The sequence below is a fragment of the Cnephaeus nilssonii genome (assembly GCF_951640355.1).
Source record: "Cnephaeus nilssonii genome assembly, chromosome: 6".
Classification (NCBI taxonomy): Eukaryota; Metazoa; Chordata; class Mammalia; order Chiroptera; family Vespertilionidae; genus Cnephaeus; species Cnephaeus nilssonii.
The window spans coordinates 30,035,053-30,056,144 of record NC_137077.1 but is presented as its reverse complement, the minus strand read 5'-3'; the positions used below and the strand labels follow the sequence as shown (position 1 = coordinate 30,056,144).

General features: G+C 39.3%; 1 protein-coding gene across 1 annotated transcript in view; it reads left to right on the top strand.

The window, feature by feature from the left end:
• The window catches only part of GYS2 (glycogen synthase 2), a gene marked incomplete at both ends in the record, with an annotated part of 41,625 nt that overhangs the window by 8,013 nt on the left and 12,520 nt on the right, over positions 1-21,092 (top strand). Inside the window, 9 exons of the mRNA XM_079774534.1 lie at positions 1,616-1,807; positions 4,063-4,245; positions 9,579-9,723; positions 10,221-10,338; positions 10,523-10,643; positions 12,747-12,853; positions 13,521-13,580; positions 14,648-14,726; positions 15,924-16,037. Coding sequence (XP_079630660.1) covers positions 1,616-1,807; positions 4,063-4,245; positions 9,579-9,723; positions 10,221-10,338; positions 10,523-10,643; positions 12,747-12,853; positions 13,521-13,580; positions 14,648-14,726; positions 15,924-16,037 — 1,119 coding nt within the window. The remainder of the gene's footprint in view (positions 1-1,615; positions 1,808-4,062; positions 4,246-9,578; positions 9,724-10,220; positions 10,339-10,522; positions 10,644-12,746; positions 12,854-13,520; positions 13,581-14,647; positions 14,727-15,923; positions 16,038-21,092) is intronic.

Genomic DNA, 21,092 nt, shown 5'->3' with positions numbered 1-21,092 from the left:
AGGGGCCACTAGCCAAGGAATGCAGGTGGCCTCTAGAAGCTGGAAAAGGCCAGGAAATAGATTATCTTCCAGAGACGACAAATGGAATGAAACTCTGCCAACATGTTGATTTTAACCCACAAGATTGATTTCACACTACAACCCTCTAACCTATAGAATAATTATTTTGTGTCCTTTTAGCCACTAGATTTCTGAGAATTTGTTGCTGTAACAACAGGAATAGTGAGGTCAAGAAAGGGAGAAAAGAGTTTTAAGTATGAAGGAGGAACCAAGTCAACAAAGGATTGAACCAGGGACATTTTGGTTTAGCAATATTAAGGTCATTCTTGGTAACCTTGTTAGATACGCATCAAAGGAAGGGGAGATTAAATCAGATTGCTGTGGGTTGAGGAATGAGTGAATGGTGAGAAAAGAGTATGAAAGCTGTGGCTATGAGATTTTTCTCTGAAGAGTTGAGATAAATTAAGTAGTTTCAGAGTGGTGTGATTTTGAGAATTAGTGTTTTATTAAATGTAAGTGAGATCTGAGCATATTTATATGACAAAAAAAGAAATATCTAGCAGACAGGGAGAAGTGGAAAGTTCAGAAGAAATGAATGATTGAAGAAAGGAAGGCCACTGAGAATGGGAGCGGGAACAAGACCCAAAGCACTAGTGAGAGGATCACTTTTCTCTCCTCTCACTTAAACAGGTAATAAGGGGTGAATGAAGGATTCAGTGTGGTCTCACTCAATGTATTTGATGATCTTAATAAGTAGGAGTTAAAGGTCATCTTACAAAAGTTAGGAGGCAAGTGTTAAAGTAAGAAATTTGAAGGAAGAAGTTCTGAAAACTGTTCAAGGAAGAGAGAAAGAATATCTGGACATCTCTGATGTACAGTCATGACTTTTCAATGTCACAAATGTATGTGACCGTGACTCTCTCCAGCAGCAATCAGAAGCCTGAGTGAAAGTGCAGGAAGATGAATAGATGAAGATGGTGTTTAATTTCAGCATTTGTGCAATGGAGCAAATCAGCAAATGTCTTGGGGGTAGTTGTGCAATTGACTGAATTGATGGACAGTCACTTTGACGAACGTAACAGGATTAGACTTTGGGCTGCTACATTAATGAGATAATGTATCTTAGGCATTATATTTAATTAAGATTTCTGGCAGCAGCCATACTGAGAAAGACTTCCAGTAACATTCGTTTTTATAGGAGAAATCGGAGAAATCATATACATTTGTCAACAGAAAAAAAAACACGTTTTCTAGCAGGAAATATGTTAACTCCTGTTGCATAAAGAAAAATAAGTGGCACAGTAGAAAGTATATCCAACTGCGAGTTGCTCAAGATATAGAGCAGTTCAACTTTTGATTCTATCATAAAAACATAGACTATAATATTAAATCCTAAAACCGTGAGCTCAAGGTCAAAGGAGTGATGATACTTTTTTTTTAATGACTGAATTTAACGAAAAGCATTTCCCAAGCATGGAAATTTTTTAGATGAATGAATGCAAGCCCATTCTAACTCCATATCAGGTGCTTTGTGGTATCACCATGGTTTTCTGTACAGCATCTGCAGCTGAGTTACCTAGCATTCCTACATGGCTCTGTGTTCTTTCCATGGCAGGTACATTTTGGAAGATGGCTGATAGAGGGGAGTCCTTACGTGGTGCTCTTTGACATAGGGTTTTCAGCTTGGAATTTGGACAGGTGGAAGGGTGACCTCTGGGAAGCGTGCAGTGTCGGCATTCCTTACCACGACCGAGAAGCCAACGACATGTTGATATTTGGATCTTTAACGGCCTGGTTCTTAAAAGAGGTACAGTTCACTGTATAGTGATACAACAGAGGAGCAGCACTATTGTGTTCTGTGCCCAGCATTGCCCAGCAATGATCCCATCACCTTTAGATTAAGTAAATTTTGAGATGATGCCTTTATTGATTGTCCTAGTACATTTCTGAGAAAACGTTCTGCCTTCCTCAAATTAAATATCAGCCTTTGGACTGGGGTAATAGTCATGCTTATTAATATATAGAATGATGTGTATAAAATCCAATTATATTTGCTACTACATAGATGATACTCAATCTATGTGCAAGAAAAAATAGTATATTCATGGACTATGTATATGAATTATAGGTCCAATGGAATAGAAAATAGCTTGAAATATTTGGTTTTGGTATGCATGCGTTCTTGTGTAATTGCAGTGACTTTTAGATATTTTTATCATTAGCTAAGTGCTGAAGTGATCCCAGCAGGTGCTAAGGAGTCCATAGCAGTGAAATATCCCATAGACGAAAAAAAAAAAGAATATTAGAAACTAGTCCTTTTTATTTATTTTAATATACATTTTTATTGATTTCAGAGAGGAAAGGAGAGGGAGAGAGAAACATCAATGATGAGAAAGAATCATTGATTGGCTGCTTCATGCATGCCCCAAACTGGCAACCCGGGCATGTGCCCTGACCAGGAATCAAACCATGACCTCAGGTTCATAGGTTGACACTCAACCACTGAGCCAAGCCAGCCTGGCCAAACTAGTCCTTTTTCAGTGTGCCAAGCCTGCACTCTCCTAAGTCCTCCAAGCTTGGCGGTAAGATTTCTTCACCTTCTTTGCATTACCTCAAGATGATGATGCCTAACCTGAAAACCAGATGGTGAAGGACGAGCATCCCTAGCAAAGTGGGGTGTGGTCTAAAGCCAAATCACAGATCTGTGTTGGGAGTGGGTTCCATCTGGCCAGTCTTTCTTACTGATTAAATCATAGTCCATAGCCATAAAGGGCTGCCTCAAAGTAAAGGAGAGGGTGGAGAAGCAGTCCTATTGCTTTGGTGACAGAGTAGGAGAAGGAGGGTGAGGGTGCTGGCAGATCTGGGCAAATGGCCAACATGAAATCTTGTTTTAGTATCTGTTAGTGTCCTTGTCTGCAAACTGCCTCCCTGAGCCGCTGCCCCCAGGGCGGAAGTCAGCCTCAAGTGTGCGTGTGTGCACATGCGTTTGTGTCTGCTGTCATCCTTCTGTTAAAGGGAATGGAAGGGAGAGAAGCAAGAAAGTAAGAGCTCAACTTCCTCTAAAGTAAAGCAGTTCCGGAAATAGAGATTGTCTATTATTCAAAGGGTAAACAGAGACACGGAAAAAACCCCAAGGCTTTTCTGGGCAGGTCCTGTTTCTGCTGTCACCTGCTTCTGCTGCACCATTGATCTGTGCTGTTCATAGCTGTGAAAAACTTTGTGAAGAGCAGATACTTTATTTTTGTTAATTCTCGCTGGAGGATAATTTTTCCATTGGCTTTTTAGAGAGAGTGGAAGGGAGGGAAGGGAAAGAAACCGAGGGGAGAGAGGGAGAGAGAGAGAGAGAGAAAGAGAAGAGACACGCTGATTGGTTGCCTTCCATAGGTGCCGACCAGGGCCGGAAGGTCAAGGGCCAATGCTCTAACCATTAAACAACACTGGCCAAGGCAAGAGCAGATACTTGCAAGTACAAAGGTTTTAGCTTAAGTCAGTGGTTCTCAAAGAGTATTTCCCGGACAGGCTGGTGTGGCTCAGTGGTTGAGCATGGACCTATGAACCAAGAGGACATGGTTCCATTGCCCATCAGGGCACATGCCTGGGTTGCCGGCTAGATCTCCAGTAGGGGGCGTGCAGGAGGCAGTTGATCAATGATTCTCTCTCATCATTGATGTTTCTATTCTCTCTGAAATCAATAAAAAAATAAAATAAAATAAGAGTATTTCCTGGACCATCAGTAGCAGCATCACTTGCAAACTTGTAAGAAATGAAAATTATTGCCCCCTCCCCGCCCAGAATCATTGAATTAGATTACCTGGGAATGAGACCCAATTGTCTGTGCTTAACAAGCCTTCCAGGTGACCTGAGGTAGGCTAAGTTTGAGGACCCCTGGGCTTTATGCCACTGAATCCTATAAATCACTCTTGCTAAACCTGCATGCTTCATAGTTAGATCCTTTCAAATTGAACTAAAACTTACAGGCAGGATAACTTTCCTGATGCTGTGGGCCATGAGCAAGATTCACTTTCACCGACAGCTTTTCTAAATGCTTCCTTCCTGATGTAGGTGACAGACCATGCAGACGGTAAACATGTCATTGCCCAATTCCACGAATGGCAGGCCGGAACTGGACTGATCCTTTCTCGAGCCCGGAACCTTCCTATCGCTACAATTTTTACCACTCACGCCACACTGCTTGGGAGGTATCTCTGCGCGGCAAACATTGATTTCTACAACCATCTTGATAAGGTAAATAGTTGGTAAATAGTCCTACTACCTTCCCCCTCACCACCTTTTTTCTGATCCTGGAAGCCGAAGGATGAGAAGTATTGATCTTGACATTTCATCTGCCAGCGAGATGGCAGCAATGCCCTTTTAACTAATCAATATGCATGACAAAGCCGCCCCTTTGACAGAGACTCAAAGGGTTTGTTCAGAGAGGCGCGTGTGTCTATTTTGGAGCAATAGATCCAAGAGTCAAAGGAGTGGGGGTGGGGAGGGTAAGACTGCGGACACAGGTTGGGCTCCTGTCTACCTTGGAGCTTGGGAAATGCTGCGAGGATCCTGTATCACACACAGCTCTGAATGGCAGGTAGAGAACCAGGATTCTAGACACACAGCTTGCAGCATGAGCCTTACTTCCTCTCTCTCCCCAGTGAATAAATGGTCAGATTTCTCCTGTAACTCTGCAATGCCTACGTGGGGTTTTTGTCAAGGTCAAATAAGATGGAAGGTATTAAAAACAGGGATGTGGATCCTTGGTGACCAGTTATGTCTGCTCATTTGAGAACACTGCCCGATTCTATGACCCAAGGTCATTGTTTTGACTTCTTCCTTCTATTTCCCATCAGTTACCCGTAAATCAGGTTAAAGGGTATCTTTTACATCATATGCCAATAATATCAACAAAGCATGTGCATACCACTAAGTCAGGGGTTTTGTAGATTTGGTTTCTATATTGCCAATCAAATCAATTTACTATTTTAGAGGTTCTATTTTACTGTCAGGAAAATGAGTACGTTGGAAAGTTGATTTCTAAAGAATTTCCAGTTTTAAAAAGTGTTAGGATTCTATGAAATAGTGTGTGTGTGTGTGTGTGTGTGTGTGTGTGTGTGTGTGTGTCTAATCCTATATAATAAAAGTGTAACATGCAAATCGACCGAACAGCGGAACGACAGGTTGCTATGAGGCACACTGACCACCAGGGGGCAGACACTCAACACAGGAGTTGCCCCCTGGTGGTCAGTGTGCTCCCACAGGGGGAGCACTGCTCAGCCAGAAGCCTGACTCATGGCTGGCGAGCGCAGCGGCGGTGGCGGGAGCCTCTCCTGCCTCTGCTGCAGGCGGGCGGTAAGGAGTGAGGGGTCCCAGACTGAGAGAGCCCTGGACTGCGAGAGAATATCTGACTGCTGGCTTCATCCCCCGAGGGGTCCTGGACTGAAAGAGGGCACAGGCTGGGCTGAGAGAACCACCCCCCTCCAGTGCACAAATCTCGTGCACCGGGCCTCTACTACGCAAATAACATTTAGATAATGGTTGTGAAAAGTTATACTACTATCTCAAAGACACTTTGTCATTGAATGCAGAAAAGCTTTTTTCTGACAAACTTTAACATTTGCAAAACAATGAATGGTCCTAAAGGGAGTTGACCTATAAAAAGGTCAACCTACTCTAAAGGCCTCTAATTGTAAGCATAAGATGTACATTTAAAATAAAGTCACCACAGGATTCAGAAAGTCAGGAGAGCTGGAAAATTTTTTAATGGCATAAGATATTGGTAGACTAATAAGGGCAAACCAGTGATCTGTGGTAAGCTCACCAACCATGTTTCCTGGAGAAGGGAAAACTTTGATTTTTGTGAAAGTGAAAATGTTAGAGAGGCATATCAAATATTTTACTGCAGAATTCTTAAGAGCATTATATAGTAATTAAAGAAAACAACTAAAAATATACTTCAGCTATTATTTTTTTAAAGGAACAAATGCATGGTAGTATATATAGTTATATATTACAACTTTATCCTCTTGATAAAGGTCAGTACTTATATCATACTGTCTTCAAATAGGATTATATATTCCCCAACTAAAAGCCCCTCACTGATTGAAGTAAGACCCCAGCCCATTGTTCTAGTAAAATGCCCTGCCTAGTAGAGTGACTGGTAAATAACAAGTAGTTAAGAACTAGATTTTGAGTTAAACTCATAACCATTTCTTACAGAAAAAACACACACCCTATAATCATTTTCCATAGTAGACCCTCTCCCCATGCTCACATTGGGTTTAGAATTTGGGTGATACATTAAAAAAAATACCAAATTATATACATGGAAAGTTTTTAAAAGTTCAACATAAGAAATGAGTCAGAATTTAGTCTTTGAAACAAGACCCAATATCTGCCTCAGTAAGTGCTGGCTCAGGCAGATGAACATGGGGTAGGAGTGGAGAAATGAGAATAAAAATAAAAATATTCAACTTCTCTAAGAGCAGAAAGTAAAACTACTGACTCAAATAATAATTGCTAACTGAAAACATCTTTTGTTACTAGCCAATTCACAAAGACCTTGAAGTTGGTTTAAGTTTTTAGTTAAATGTATTAGCTGAAATAGCATTCCAACCATTTCTAGCCAGCATATGAATTTCTGAGACTCTTCAAGGTATTTTTAAATTTATTCTTATTAGTCCAATAATGGGTCAACTTTTCCCTCCATTAAAATAGCTAGATAACTAAGAGGGAGTGGGGAGAGGTCAGAGAGAGTAAAAGGAGGATAAATGGTGATGGTAGGAGGTTGACTTAGTGAACTTCAATTATAAGGTTACCCTCCACTGTAACCTTATACCTCATTCTTTGTTCTTTTATACACATTATCCAGAATACAATAAAAGGCTATGAGATACAGGAAAACCCAGGGAAGGAAGTACCACTGTCAAAGGAACCAGGCCCAGATACGTTTTAGATGTCAGAATGACCAGACAGAGATTTTAACATGCTGTCATGAATATGGGGGAAAGTAGACAGCATGTGTAAATAGATAAGGTTGCTGTGAAGCCATGGGTGACCAGGCATACATACTACAGGCCTAAAAGATAAGGGGCCAGGAAAAGACAGAAACATGCACAAGTGCCTGTCTTCACCTAGCCACGCATCTTATGCATCTTTATGTACTTGGTTTACTCACTTAGAAAACCTATCATCCCATCTCTACATGTCTAAATATTAAATGCTGCCCCGTACATGAAATCATATTATTCTCAACAACAACAATAAATGATAAAAATAGTTAAAGTTCTTGAGCATTTTTTATGTGTGAGGCAATTTTATATATATTTGACTTGTTACCTCATTTGCTCTTTACAAAAGCTCAGTGAGATAGGAAACATACTTTTCCAGAGTTATTTTTCTTAAACATAGGCTGTGTCTTTACCATCTCTCTAAACAAGCCCATTCAGTCTTTCTATTGTATACAGGACAAAGGCTAAATTCCTAGCCTTGTCTTCAAAAAATTCTGGCATCTGTCACTATTATATCCTACTGGGATGTCGCCCTACTATGTCTCCTACATTCTACACCCAATGCCACAGTCACACCAGACATTTTGCTATTTTCTGCACATTTCATTTGACTTTATATACTTGTTCGTTAGGGCAGTTAATTTTTCAGCCTAAAATAATCTTTCCCCAAATTAAACTTTCATGTCCTAGTCCAAATGCTATTTTATGCATAACTCATGGTTCTTATCCTTGAAAATCTTACATTCTAGAGGTGATTCTGACAATATGAACACTTATATAGTACTAGAGGCCTGATGCACAAAATTCCTGCACTTGAGGAGGGGGTCCCTCAGCCCGGCCTGCACCCTCTTGCAGTCCGGGACCCCTTGGGGGATGTCCGCCTGCCGGCTTAGGCCCGATCCCCACAGTCCAGGGCTCTTGCAGTCCGGAACCCCTGGCTCCTTACTGCCCATCTGCAGTGGAGGTGGGAGAGCCTCCTGCCACCGCCTCTGCGTTTGCCAACCATAAGCCTGGCTTCTGCCTGAGCAGCGCTCCCACCGTGGGAGTGCACTGACCACCAGGGGGCAGATCCTGTGTCAAGCATCTGCCCCCTGGTGGTCAGTGCATGTCATAGCGACCAGTTGTTCCTCTATTCGGTCGACTTGCATATTAGGGTTTTATTATATAAGAAGATGAGATACTTTCCCTATCCTGTTCTGATCTTATACCTTACTCAGGCACTTACTCATTTCTGCCTGATTTTTACTCATTTGCTTACTAAGTTATAGGCTATTTGAAGGTAACAGAAACACATGAACTATTCCACAAATATTGGTTGAATGAGAGATTTGGTTGAATAAATAAGACCAGCCAAAAAGCTTTTAAGAAAAACTTCTGCTGATTCAAGGATACCATATAGAGAGAGCCCTGGTTCAAACATTTTCAGAGAGATGTTTGTAAATATTACAGTCAAGAGAGACTATTCTAAAAATTATCTTGTTCTAATCTTTAGACTCATCTAATAAATATTTTTTTAGTATTTTCCTCTATGTGGTGCATTCATTATTGGGACTGACTTGTTGATTGAGTTTGAGACTAAATGATATAAAAGCAGGTGAGAGCACAAGTTTGCAGTCAGACTGATTTGGATCAATAGGACTCTGCTAAGATACAAGTATGACATTGAGCAAGTTCTTTAACCTTTAAAAGTTTCGATCCCCCCCCCCCCTCTATAAAATGAAGACAAAATAAGTGTCGCAGTGGTTTATGAGGATTGAATATGATGTCCTGCTTAGAAGAATGTCTGATGCATAGTGTTGAAAAGCTTCTAATATGAAAAGTTCATTGCTGATACAAGGCCAGAAACTATATAGTTTTTTCTCTTAGACACTGCTACTTTCATAGCAACTATATTAGAAATAATATTCAGTAACTAAGCCAAATGGCAAGAGTCCGCAACTGTTGCCAGCTATTTAATTGTGGGGAGTTGGCTTATTGTGTGTATATTTTTAAGTTAAGATACCCAGAATAATCTATCACACTATCTAATTAAAATAACTGTACACCCTAGAAATGACTATATAGTGGTAGGACTACAATTGTCATGGAAAAACGTTTGTCTTTTCTCTTTGCCAGGCTTCCTTCCAGTGAGTTAGGAATAATAATAATTAACTTAATTTTTTGTATCAAGTTTAATGTCAGCTTTACTTCATTGTTTATGGGCAAAACATGATAAGGACCTTGGGGGAAGAAATCAGCTCAGTATTTATAAAATGTGGGATAAGTAAAAAGTATAATTGAAATGCCAAAGAAAATCAAGATTTCTATGTGATTATAACAAAGAGGAAATGTCGTTTACTCAGGGGTTTACATAGCAGTTTAGAAGCAGAAATGAGGCCAGCAGTACCTGTTTAAGCATAAGTAGCTCTGCACTTAGTAACGGGTTTAAATAAAAATTTTCATTCCTTTTATGTGGGCATCAAGTTTCACGCGGCCCTTTGGGAACACAACATGAACAATGTGTGATTTTGTTTTGCTTGTGTGGGAGAATCAGTGTACGCCAATGTATATGTGCTTGCGTTTTGTTTTGAACAGTTTAACATAGACAAAGAGGCCGGGGAAAGGCAGATTTACCACCGGTACTGCATGGAGCGGGCCTCGGTCCATTGTGCGCACGTGTTCACCACGGTTTCTGAAATAACGGCCGTAGAGGCAGAGCACATGCTGAAGAGAAAGCCTGGTAATGTTTACCCCTGCGTTTGCCACTCATCTTTCAATTCCAAATGACAAGAGAGCATGAGAATTTTGCTTCAGACAAACAAACAAACAAACAAACAAAAAGCATAAAACAGTAGAGAGAGAGAAAAAAGTGTTTTCCCGCTGAAAATGCAAATGAGAGCACCGACTCCATTGGTTGTTACAAGGATTTAATGAGTTACATTGTGAAGCATTCAGAGCCGTGCCTGGTACATAGTAAGCAATGAAACTATAATAATCATCATTATTGCTTTTAACTCTACTATGTCATTGTACCAATGTTATTTTGGTCATGTACTCCTCATTTACTATTTCCACAGTTTATTGTGAACATTTATGAATTTTCAATTCTATGATAGTCATAACCTAGAGATGTTAATAGAATCAAACGTTATATAAATTTTAAACACGCTGTTTTTCTACAATGGTATCCTCTTTTAAAAGAGCATTTTCATAACTATTTTATTTTTGCTTTTCCAGATGTAGTTACTCCAAATGGCTTGAATGTTAAGAAATTTTCAGCAATGCATGAGTTTCAAAATCTACATGCAATGTACAAGGCTAGGATACAAGAATTTGTTCGAGGTCATTTTTATGGGTATGTTTTTTTTCTTTCTTAAAAAAAAATCAGGGTGCAATTTTAGGGATCTCTAATATAGAGAAAACAGTGCTGTTACAGTACATGTTTATCTTTCCCATCCCCTTTGTACTTTCACAGGATTCCTGTGTACATTTTGTTGCTGGTGCTTTCTTTCATTTGAAACTGTTTTGTTTTGTTTTAGTCATCTGGACTTTGATCTTGAAAAAACTTTGTTCTTTTTCATTGCTGGGAGGTATGAGTTTTCCAACAAAGGAGCTGACATCTTCCTAGAATCCTTATCCAGGCTCAATTTCCTGCTGAGGGTAAGGAAGCTCTATGATGTTACATCATGTTTCCTGTGTAATGGCTTCCATAGGCTTTTTTTCTTTTTTATTGTTTAAAGTATTACAAATAGTAGAACATATGTCTCCTTTTCCCCCTATTGACCTCTCCCTGGCCTCCCCTCCACCTCCCTGGCACATGCCTTCACCCTCCTAGTGTCTGTGTCCATTGGTTATGCTTATATGCATGCATACAAGTCATTTGGTTGATCTCTTACCCCGCCCCCTCCAACCCTCTCTTGCCTTCCTGCTGAGGTTTGACAGTTTGCTCAATGCTCCTTTGTCTCTATATCTATTTTTGTTCATCAGTTTATGATGTTCATTATATTCCACAAATGAGTGAGATCATATGATGTTTATCTTTCTCTGACTGGCTTATTTTGCTTAGCATAATGCTCTCGAGTTCCATCCATGCTGTTGCAAATGGTAAGAATTCCTTTTATTTACAGCAGTGTAGTATTCCATTGTGTAGATGTACCACAGTTTTCTAATCCACTCATCTGCTGATGGGCACTTAGGCTGTTTCCAAATCTTAGCTACTGTAAATTGTGCTGCTATGAAATAAAAAGCTTCTGCATAGCAAAAGAAACCATCAACAAAACAACAAGAAAGCCCACTGCATGGGAGAACATATTTGCCAATGTTAACTCCGATAAGGGTTTAATCTCCAAAATTTATAGGGAACTCATACAATTTAACAAAACAATCCAATCAAAAAATGGGCAAAGGACCTAAATAGACACTTTTTGAAAGAGGACATACAGAAGGCCAAGAAACATATGAAAAGTTGCTCAAAGTCACTAATCATCTGAGAGATGCAAATCAAAATGACAATGAGGTATCATCTCACACCTGTCAGGATGGCTATCATCAACAAATCAACAAACAACAAGTGCTGGCGAGGTTTCGGAGAAAAGGGAACCCTCGTGCACTGCTGGTGGGAATGCAGACTGGTACAGCCACTGTGGAAAACAGTATAGAGTTTCCTCAAAAAATTAAAAATGGAACTTCCATTTGACCCAGTAATCCCACTTCTAGGAATATATCCAAGAAACCAGAAACACCAATCAGAAAGAATATGTACATCCCTATGTTCATAGCAACACAATTTACAATCACTAAGATTTCCATAGACTTTTGAATAGATTGTCAGGCCCTAGAGTGCAGAGGTGGCAGATTAAGTGGTAAAATGCCTCGCACTCAGGAGATAGTAATTTCTAGAACATATGAGCGTTCATCTGTTCATGGTTTGAGTTTATGTTTTCATTCCCATGGCTGTTGATATGTCATTTCCTTCTGAGAGAGATGCTAGGCCAATGGTATTTGTGGGAAGAGGAAAAATAAATCCCACAGATTTTAGAGTCAATCTAATCTCAGCTTTGCCAGTAATCTGTGATAGGGGGTCAGATGTCTATATGGAACCTCCATGCCTCTCTGATGTCAGTAAAACAAGGAGAGTGACATCTATTGCGCACAGCGATTTCAAGGATTGGGGTGAATTATGATTTAAAGCATTCAGCACAGTGGCTGCCACAACAAAATTGCTGAACATATGCTTGTTTCTTTACCTTAGTGCTAAAAAACCAAAATGCGGCATCATGAGAATCAAGAAATTTGACAAAAAATGTAAATAATCTTTTGTGTAAATCAGTGTATATAAGCTAAGGGGAAAAAAAATAGAATAAACCAAAACTAAATCCTCATTAAATTTCCAATCTTAAATTTTAAAGAGTGAATTTTGACCCTGTAGTATTAGCTCAAATTTGTATTACTTTTTTAACTACAGAGAAGATTGTGATAACAATATCAATGGCTAGATATTTTAGGTGATTCATGCCATGAAAATATTTTGTCTGAATTTTAAAATTTTTAATCAACAAACATCTACTGAAAGCCCAATTTAAAATAAGTTTTCTGAAAAGGCCTTAGGAAGGTGGGTACAATTTTTCTGTGAATCACAAAAAGTATTCTTTTCACCAAAAGATGTTTTCAAACACTGTTTACTCAAAATTGAAGGTCTATCTGCCACACGTTTTATTTCATCTTTGGTCATTGACTCTGTTGTGTGTTCTGATCCCTCATTAGATGCATAAAAGTGACGTCACAGTGGTGGTGTTTTTCATTATGCCTGCCAAGACCAACAACTTCAACGTGGAAACCCTGAAAGGCCAGGCAGTGCGAAAGCAGCTCTGGTAATCTCACGTCTTGTAAATGTTCTCAAGCAATGACTGTAAAGGATTATGTTTATGTGCATGATTTCTGATATATATTGCGGAAATATTTTTTCCTTAAGATTATTATAGCATAAATACTACTTGGTTCTCTTCTCATTGGGCTATGATGCTAGATTATGTAATGGCTACACAACTGGGTTACAATAAAAACTTTGGAATAGGCTACCATGGAAGGATAAAGCCTCTGTAGAACTCTTTAAAGATGGGTTGAATTTTTTAAAAATTATTATGCAAATAAAAACATGGCAAAGTAAACAAATTAGTATAATGACCTCTTATATGCCCATAGGCCTATATTCAACAATTATCAACACATTCCCAATCTTGTTGCATCTATACCTGCATCCACTTCCCCTCCCAGCCCTCAGCCCTGCCCTAAATATCATCAAGCAAAAAAAAAAAAAAAAAAAAAGTTAAACAATGTGGGCTGGTCAGGGTTCTGCTGCCTCAGCTCTGAAGGTTTTAACTCAAGCTAAATTGGCAAATGCGAAGATAATAGAGGAGTCTATACAAAAGAGAACTATAATTTTAACAATGCACTAACAAAACAACAGCGTTATCAGGATGAATAAAGATTTAAAATTGTGACACTATTTAATTTATAGATTTTTTTTCCCCCAATCAGGGACATTGCACATTCTGTGAAGGAAAAGTTTGGAAAGAAACTCTATGATGCCTTATTAAGGTAGGTGTTTGGAACACTTACCACCTCAAACATTTGGATGTCACATTCCAACTTAACAGTTTCAATGGTATAATATATTTATGTTGTTCTGAATATAAAGGAATTCATAACCTTTGAAGATGTGTGACATCATATCAGTAGGTTTTCTTTTATCCTTCATCTGACAAACACTTGTAAACAGGTTTTATAAATGAGAACATATTTATATATGCAGGTAGGTTCTAATTCAATGAAAATCTTGTTAAATGTTAGTATGCCAATCTGAAGCTAAGAGTTCATGAAATTTTAAGTCAAAGTATACAGTATATTGACTTAATATATTAATTATATTGACATATTAAATCAGCAAATATTTATTAACCAAACATATTAATGAATATTAATTAATATATCAATATTACTGAGTATGTTTACTTAATAAATAATAAATAAGATATGTAATTTACCGATATAATAAAGACTAAATAACAAAATCAAATTTAAATGTATTATAACCTAATAATACTAAAATTCATGATTTTTTCTGTGATTTGAAGAGAAAACTATGTTGTCTCCTGACCCATGGTAGTAGGTGAACATCATTTTTCTTTACCAGTAAAAGTATCAACTTATAGATGGACAAGTTTTGGCCACTCTAGAATATAGTACTCAGAAATGGGCAAAACATAATGAGAGTGTCCCCTGATGGTGAACATGAATGCTATAAAAATCAATTTTGATTTTTTAATGATATTTTTAAAATCCTCACCTGAGGATATGCTTATTGATTTGAGAGAGAGAGAGAGAGAGAGAGAGAGAGAGAGAGAGAGAGAGAGAGAGGATATTGAAGTGTGAAGCAACGATTGGTTGCCTCCTGTATAGCCCCAACACTCCAACCATCTTAAGCCACCTGGCTGGGGCAATGATATCTTTTATCAAACTTCTTCACACTTTAGGAATTTGTCTGTGAGCTTCATCTGGAAACTATAAACATAGTTTATTTTTAAAGTGCTTAGAACAGTATCTGACACAAAGGAGCACCAAATTAGTGCCAGTTGTTTTTATTATTAACATTGTTTTTCCCACAGAGGAGAAATTCCTGATCTGAACAATATTTTGGATCGAGATGATCTAACAATAATGAAAAGAGCCATCTTTTCAACTCAGGTAGTAAAGAAAAAAGTGCCTACCACTTCCCATTGTTAAAATCAATGTATTCAATATTTTAATTTATTGGAATGGGCTAATTTGGGGAATTTTTAAACTCAAGAACTGGAAAGTCATTCTTCTGTATTCACCTAAATGTCAACTTTGTATTCTCTTTTATGAGTGGTTCATAAAAGAGATTGGATACAGGGCCTTTCTTGTATCCAATTTAAAAATTTATTTGATACTTACTTATCAGGGAAGATGCCATGATCCTAAGAGTTTTCCCAGGGCGAGGCTCACCCATTGCATTCTGGGTGTGCCGACCCCTGTGATTTCCCCTAATGTAGAAAACTCAACTGCATAATTTGTGGTAGTGAGGGACTGTGTTTGCACTCTCCCCTGTCACTAATAATAATTAATAATAATAATAATAATAATTTGGAACCATTATATCCAATTGAAAAGCAGTGTATGTTGCAATGACAATAAAAACCTAATTTTTTCAAAAAGCATAGAATTTTGAGTTACAGTAGAGAAAATGTGAATGTTTCTCAGACAAGTAGAATCATTGCAAAGAAGAAAAGGTAAGTGTTGTGTTAGGCATACAGCCAACTCTTGTCATAATAGTGAGGGATCAGACATGGAGGGTAGCCCCACGAAAGGATTTAAAAAAGGACCTCCTCTCGAGGCAAGATTTCAGGACATTCATATTCCAAGTAAGTCCCAGGAGCAGGCAAGATGTCTTGGCCTTTTTTAAAAAATATATTTTTTATTGATTTCAGAGAGGAAGGGAGAGGGAGAGAAAGAGATAGGAACATCAATGATGAGAGCGAATCCCTGATCGGCTGCCTCCTGCCTTCCCCGCACTGGGAATCGAGCCCACAACCAGGGCATGTGTCCTTGACCGGAATAGAACCTGGGACCCTTCAGTCCGCAGGCCAACACTCTATCCACTGAGCCAAACCAGCCAGGGCTGCCTTGGCCTTTTGTATAGTGGCTGCAGGTGGAAGACAAAAGTAGCACGTGTTCACCATATACAAAGGCAGTGCTTGAACCCATTTTCCTCCTCTGAAACACACAACACTTAGTCATCCTCATTAGTGTCGTCTCAAAAGACTGGAGGAAGGTTGTGTGACATGCTGCCAATGACCTGTTGTTGAAATTAGTCACACATTAATTCTTTCCATAATTGACATTTTTCTTCCGTTACTTTAGCGACAGTCCTTGCCTCCAGTGACCACTCACAACATGATGGATGACTCCACTGACCCCATCCTCAGCACCATTAGACGGATTGGACTTTTCAACAGCCGCACAGACAGAGTTAAGGTAGAACTAATTGTTTCTGTAGGTCACTTCCAGGTAACATAGAATATATTTACTGAGAATTTATTAGAAGCCTCCCTTATTTGTTTTCTTAAGGAAATTAATTTTGTTTCCTCTCTTGGGTAATTAAAATATAATGACTATTTTGGTTTCATTCTTGAGAACTGAAGAATACTTATGGCTTTGATTCATAATTCTAGCATTTATTTTCACTGTACAATCTGTTAGTAAGCATAAGGAGGTTATCTACTTTTTAATGATTTAAATATGTTCTAAGAATTAATTAACACATCTCTGAGATTACATGAATTATCTTTGTTTCTTTCTGATAATGTTCAACTTAAAGGGGAAATATGAGAAGTTTCCAGTTTTAAAGAATGTGGCTAATGATGTTTTTATGCAATTTTCTATAGACCAATTTATACTTTTGACTCGAGTTTCTGCAATGACTAGGCACAGTGCCCAATGTATGAATAAGACCTGGTTTCTACCACTGTGGTGCCTAACCTCTCTGATGTTTACTGAGGGCCTATTTGTTCCAGGCATTTGCTAAGTGTGGTTGGCATTGGTGAACATGTCGACAAATAATTGCTTAACCCTACTCAATTTCATTCACCAGTATTCAGGATCAAGGTGTCGCAAGCTTTTACCAATCTTTTCAAAGGTTTCCCTTTCCCTTCATTCTTTCACCTTTAGCAGATGACATAACTGAGAATTCAAAAGTATAAACTCCTTCAGTGTCCCTCTATACTGGCCTCAACTATAGATTTTTATTTTTTATTTTTTTTACCTATTCTGGGTTTCTTTCCTTGAGGTCCTAAGGATTTTTATAGTATCTCATTCCCTCCCACATTCTTGGGAAACTTAGCCTGTTTACCCCCTCTTACAGTGTAGGCAATAAAAGACAACTCTTTTCCTTGCTGTTTACAAATATTCTTTGAATTTCTCTACATTAAAAAACAACTTTGCCTTAACCCGGTCTCCTTTTGATATTCTTAAATGTTTCTATCTTTCCTGCTCTGCAAAATTTCTGGAAAAAATAGTCTATTCTTATATTCACTTTTTATGTTTTATTAAGTCCTTGATGTGGACTTGGGTGGGTGTAGTGGAAGGAGACAAATTAAGGACTCACTGCAACAGTACAGGTGAGAGTTGATGAGGGCCCCTTACAAAGGCCATGTCAGATGTACTGGAGAGGATGAAACAATGGGAGAGACGGTTGCACATAGGAAAGATCATACTTAGTGACCAATGGACATTAGAAGTGAGAAAGAGAAAGAAGGCAAGAATAATAGCCGCCTGGCTTCAGTATCTAACCAACAGTTTCTAAAAACCAAGGAAAAGCTTTAACAGAAATTGGTTTGAGAGTCATGTCATGTCATGACTTGAGTTCAGTTTTTATAGGATGACTGTAAGTGACATGTGAGATATTTAAGTTGAGATGTTACTTAGAAAACATAGGCCTGGGGGTTACAAGGCCGGTTGTAAAGGAAGCTACCAGTGCATGGACAGTAGTGGAGACCAGGGAATGATCACTTTGCCATGTTGGAAGACAAAGTTGAATGAGTGGAGATTTAAGAGGAGGATTGTAAGGTGAAAAGTCAGGGAAAGAAAGAAAGAGCAGAGAATTAGAAAAGGAAAATATTGCAGAAATCAAGCAGAAGAAATTCTCTAGCTGTTTATAAAATGTTCCATGCTGTGTTAGCCTTTGGAACTAAGTCATCTCTTCCTTGCACTTTTCCTTACTATACACATATGCACATACACACACACACACACACACACACACACACACACACGCACACATGCACACATGCACACATGCACACATGCATATATTGCCCTGTGCCATAAAATTATGGGTCGTTTGTCTTTTCTCATTTGTGTTTCTGCATTCCCAAACTTTTCAACACTTAGCATACCTTCTATAATAAACTAGAGGCCCGATGCACAAATTTGTGCACCAGTGGGATCCCTCGGCCTGGCCTGTGGGATCAGGCTGAAACAGGCTCTCCAACATCCCCCAAAGGGTCCCAGATTGCGAGAGGGCGCAGGCCAGGCCAAGGGAACCCACTGGTGCATGATCAGGGCCAGGGAGGGACATGGGAGGTTGGCCAGCCAGCGAGGGACCATGGAAGGGCTCCAGGGCATGTCTGGCCCTTCTAGCTCAGTCCAAATTGGCCAGACCCCAGCAGCAAGCTAACCTACCAGTCAGAGAATCTGCCCCCTGGTGGTAAATGCATGTCATAGTGAGCGGTTGAGTGGCCTTAGCATATCATTAGCATATTACACTTTGGTTGAACAGATGGCTGGACACTTAGCATATTAGGCTTTTATTATATAGGATAGTCAGGCTACAAGTTTTCCCCTGAAAATGCAGGATTGTCTCTGCCAAGGATGCCCCTTCCTTTACGTGTTTCAGCCGGATTGGATCCACAGAGACTCATCACAGAGTATATTAACAGGAGCTTGGCCTCATTCTCATATAATTTACCCTCGATCGGTGCTTCTCATTTTATTTACTTGTATATGTAATTTTTGTCTCTCGGAAAGGAAACAAATAGTGGGGGCAAGAAAGCCTCTTATTTTTTTGTAGATTTCTGTTTTTCTTAGAACCTTTTATGTCCTACCATATTTGTGGATCTTCCTCTGACAACACATCTGTGCCTGGCACGTGCTATGTGCAATAAATACAGATAGACGTGAGGATGTGGGAGGGTGGAAAAGGAGAGATGAGGCTGGATTCCTTTGCTCTTGGGATGACTGTGACTTGAGGTCCCTTGAAGTTTTGAACAAAGTATACTTTGCTGATCTATGTGTTTTTGTTTTATTTTAAAGTGTGATAACAGTGAGGCAACTTCCCAGAACTGGGCAAGAACCTCATATAATGAACATACTAAACACTTTCATACCCCTGTGTCATTGCTGACTAATGTTATTCTCTCTTTCTGAAATACCCTTATCTCAGTAATTCTAGCTATGGCTGTGGGATCCAACCTAAAAGTCATCTCCTCCTTGCACTTTTCCTTACTATACACTCATCTACTCCAGACAGAACACATCTTTCCTTATCTGAATTCCTAAGCCTACTGAAATTAATGGAATGATCAAATTGTAATATATACACTGAGTGGCCAGATTATATATATATATATATATATATATATATATATATATATATATATGAGAAGTAGACACTAAGACAGGACTAGATATGAAAACGCTTGTTGGAAGAAATGTGTGAAGGGTAACGAGGTGAGAGCACGAGCAGGCGGGGAGGTGCAGTCACACACTGCAAAGAAAGCAGGAAGGAAGGGGCGGTAAGAAGAGCCACAGACGGCAGCCTGTTTCTCAAACAGTCTCAGCCTTTTTTTTTTTTTTTACAGAAAGGAAAGTCAAATGTAATTAACAAAAAAACTAGAATTCATAATGAGGAACAAATACATGAAAATGTACACACATAGCAGCACCATGTAGTGACTCAAAAAGGGGGAAAACAGTGAACCAAGACAACATGGCTTGTCAGTTAGTGGAAAAAACACATACACATGGGTACGTATGTGCCCACAAAAAGAAACACAAAAACAAGAAGAAAGTTTTCAAAGGCCAACCCAAATTCATCTTATTTTTACAAATTGCTTCCTTTCTTAATACAAAAGATGTCCTTCCTTAATACAGAAGATGTCTTTGTGTGTGTGTTGTGGTTTGCTGTTGAGTTATTTTAAATATATTAGTGTTACAACATACAACATTTTGCTGCATTTAGGAGCCTTTTCTTGATCTTTCACCTACCAAAACAGTTTCAAACAGATGGCTGCCTTATTCTATGAGCAGCTGGATGCGACCATTTTAATGGGGATTCATATGAATAGCAACAGGGATTCCCCAAACAAAAGTTACCCATTAAAATAATCACCCACTGGGTAGAGGTGGGTTGGCACTAGTACCCATGTCTGCTTGTCTATGGGCCAGGAGCAGCTGCTATGGTGGGTCTAGAGTGGATGCAGTTGGGGCTGTCAGTCAAGGTCCCCAGTCCAGGATATATTAGAGGAAATCTGTACAGCAAATTCAGGACGGCCTCATAACTAAAGAAGGTAACATACCAAGTCCTTAAAGACGGTACTCACACTGTCCGGCTTCAAATCTCTGCCACTTATCCAGTTTATAAGTTACTTAATCTGCCTGTACCTCTATCTTCTCATCTTTAAAATGATAATATAGGCCCGCATTCATAGAATTGTTGTGGGTTTAGAAAAGTAACAGATGTTGCATTTAGTACAATATTGGCACACAGGCAATGCCTAATGAAATTAGCTTTTATTTGTACTTAGGCCAGTAGAAGATGGAAGATTTGTCTTTCCTGCAGGATTTGAAAAAATGTTTTATCAACGAGGTGACAAGTGAGCTAGATCTTGATCGGTGAGCAGGAGTTTATCTGCAAATAACAGGAAGGAGGGCTCACCCAGCAGAACTAGATGAAAAGGCATAGAGATACAATGGCACATGGCTTACAAAGAGTGAATGGAGGATGAAGTTCATCTCATACAAATTGTTTATGCAGTTAAACTCACCAGTATTTTGAGATATTCATTTATATCATAAAGCAAACACAGACATGCAAAAGAAATAAAAGAATAACCCTTCCTAACAATATATCCTCAAAGCGCTGAGATAAACTTTGGTGGTTTCAGAATTAGGTATTGTGTTTTATTAATAACTAGAGGCCCAGTGCATGAAATTCATGCACTGGGCAGGGGGTGTCCCTCAGCCTGACCTGTGCCCTCTCACAGTCTGGGACCCCTCAGGGAATGTCCAACTGCTGGCTTAGGCCCGATCCTGCTGGCAGTCGGACATCCTCTCGCAGTTCAGGATCCCTCACTCCTTACTGCCCACATGCTCACTCCTTACCGCTCAGCTCACTGCTCCTTAGCGGCAGGGTCCTTACTGCTCAGCTAGCTGCTCCTTAGCACTGCCGCGGAGGCAGGAGAGGCTCCGGCCACTGCCGCTGCACTTGCCAGCCATGAGCCCGGCTTCTGGCTGAGCAGCCGCTTCCCCTGT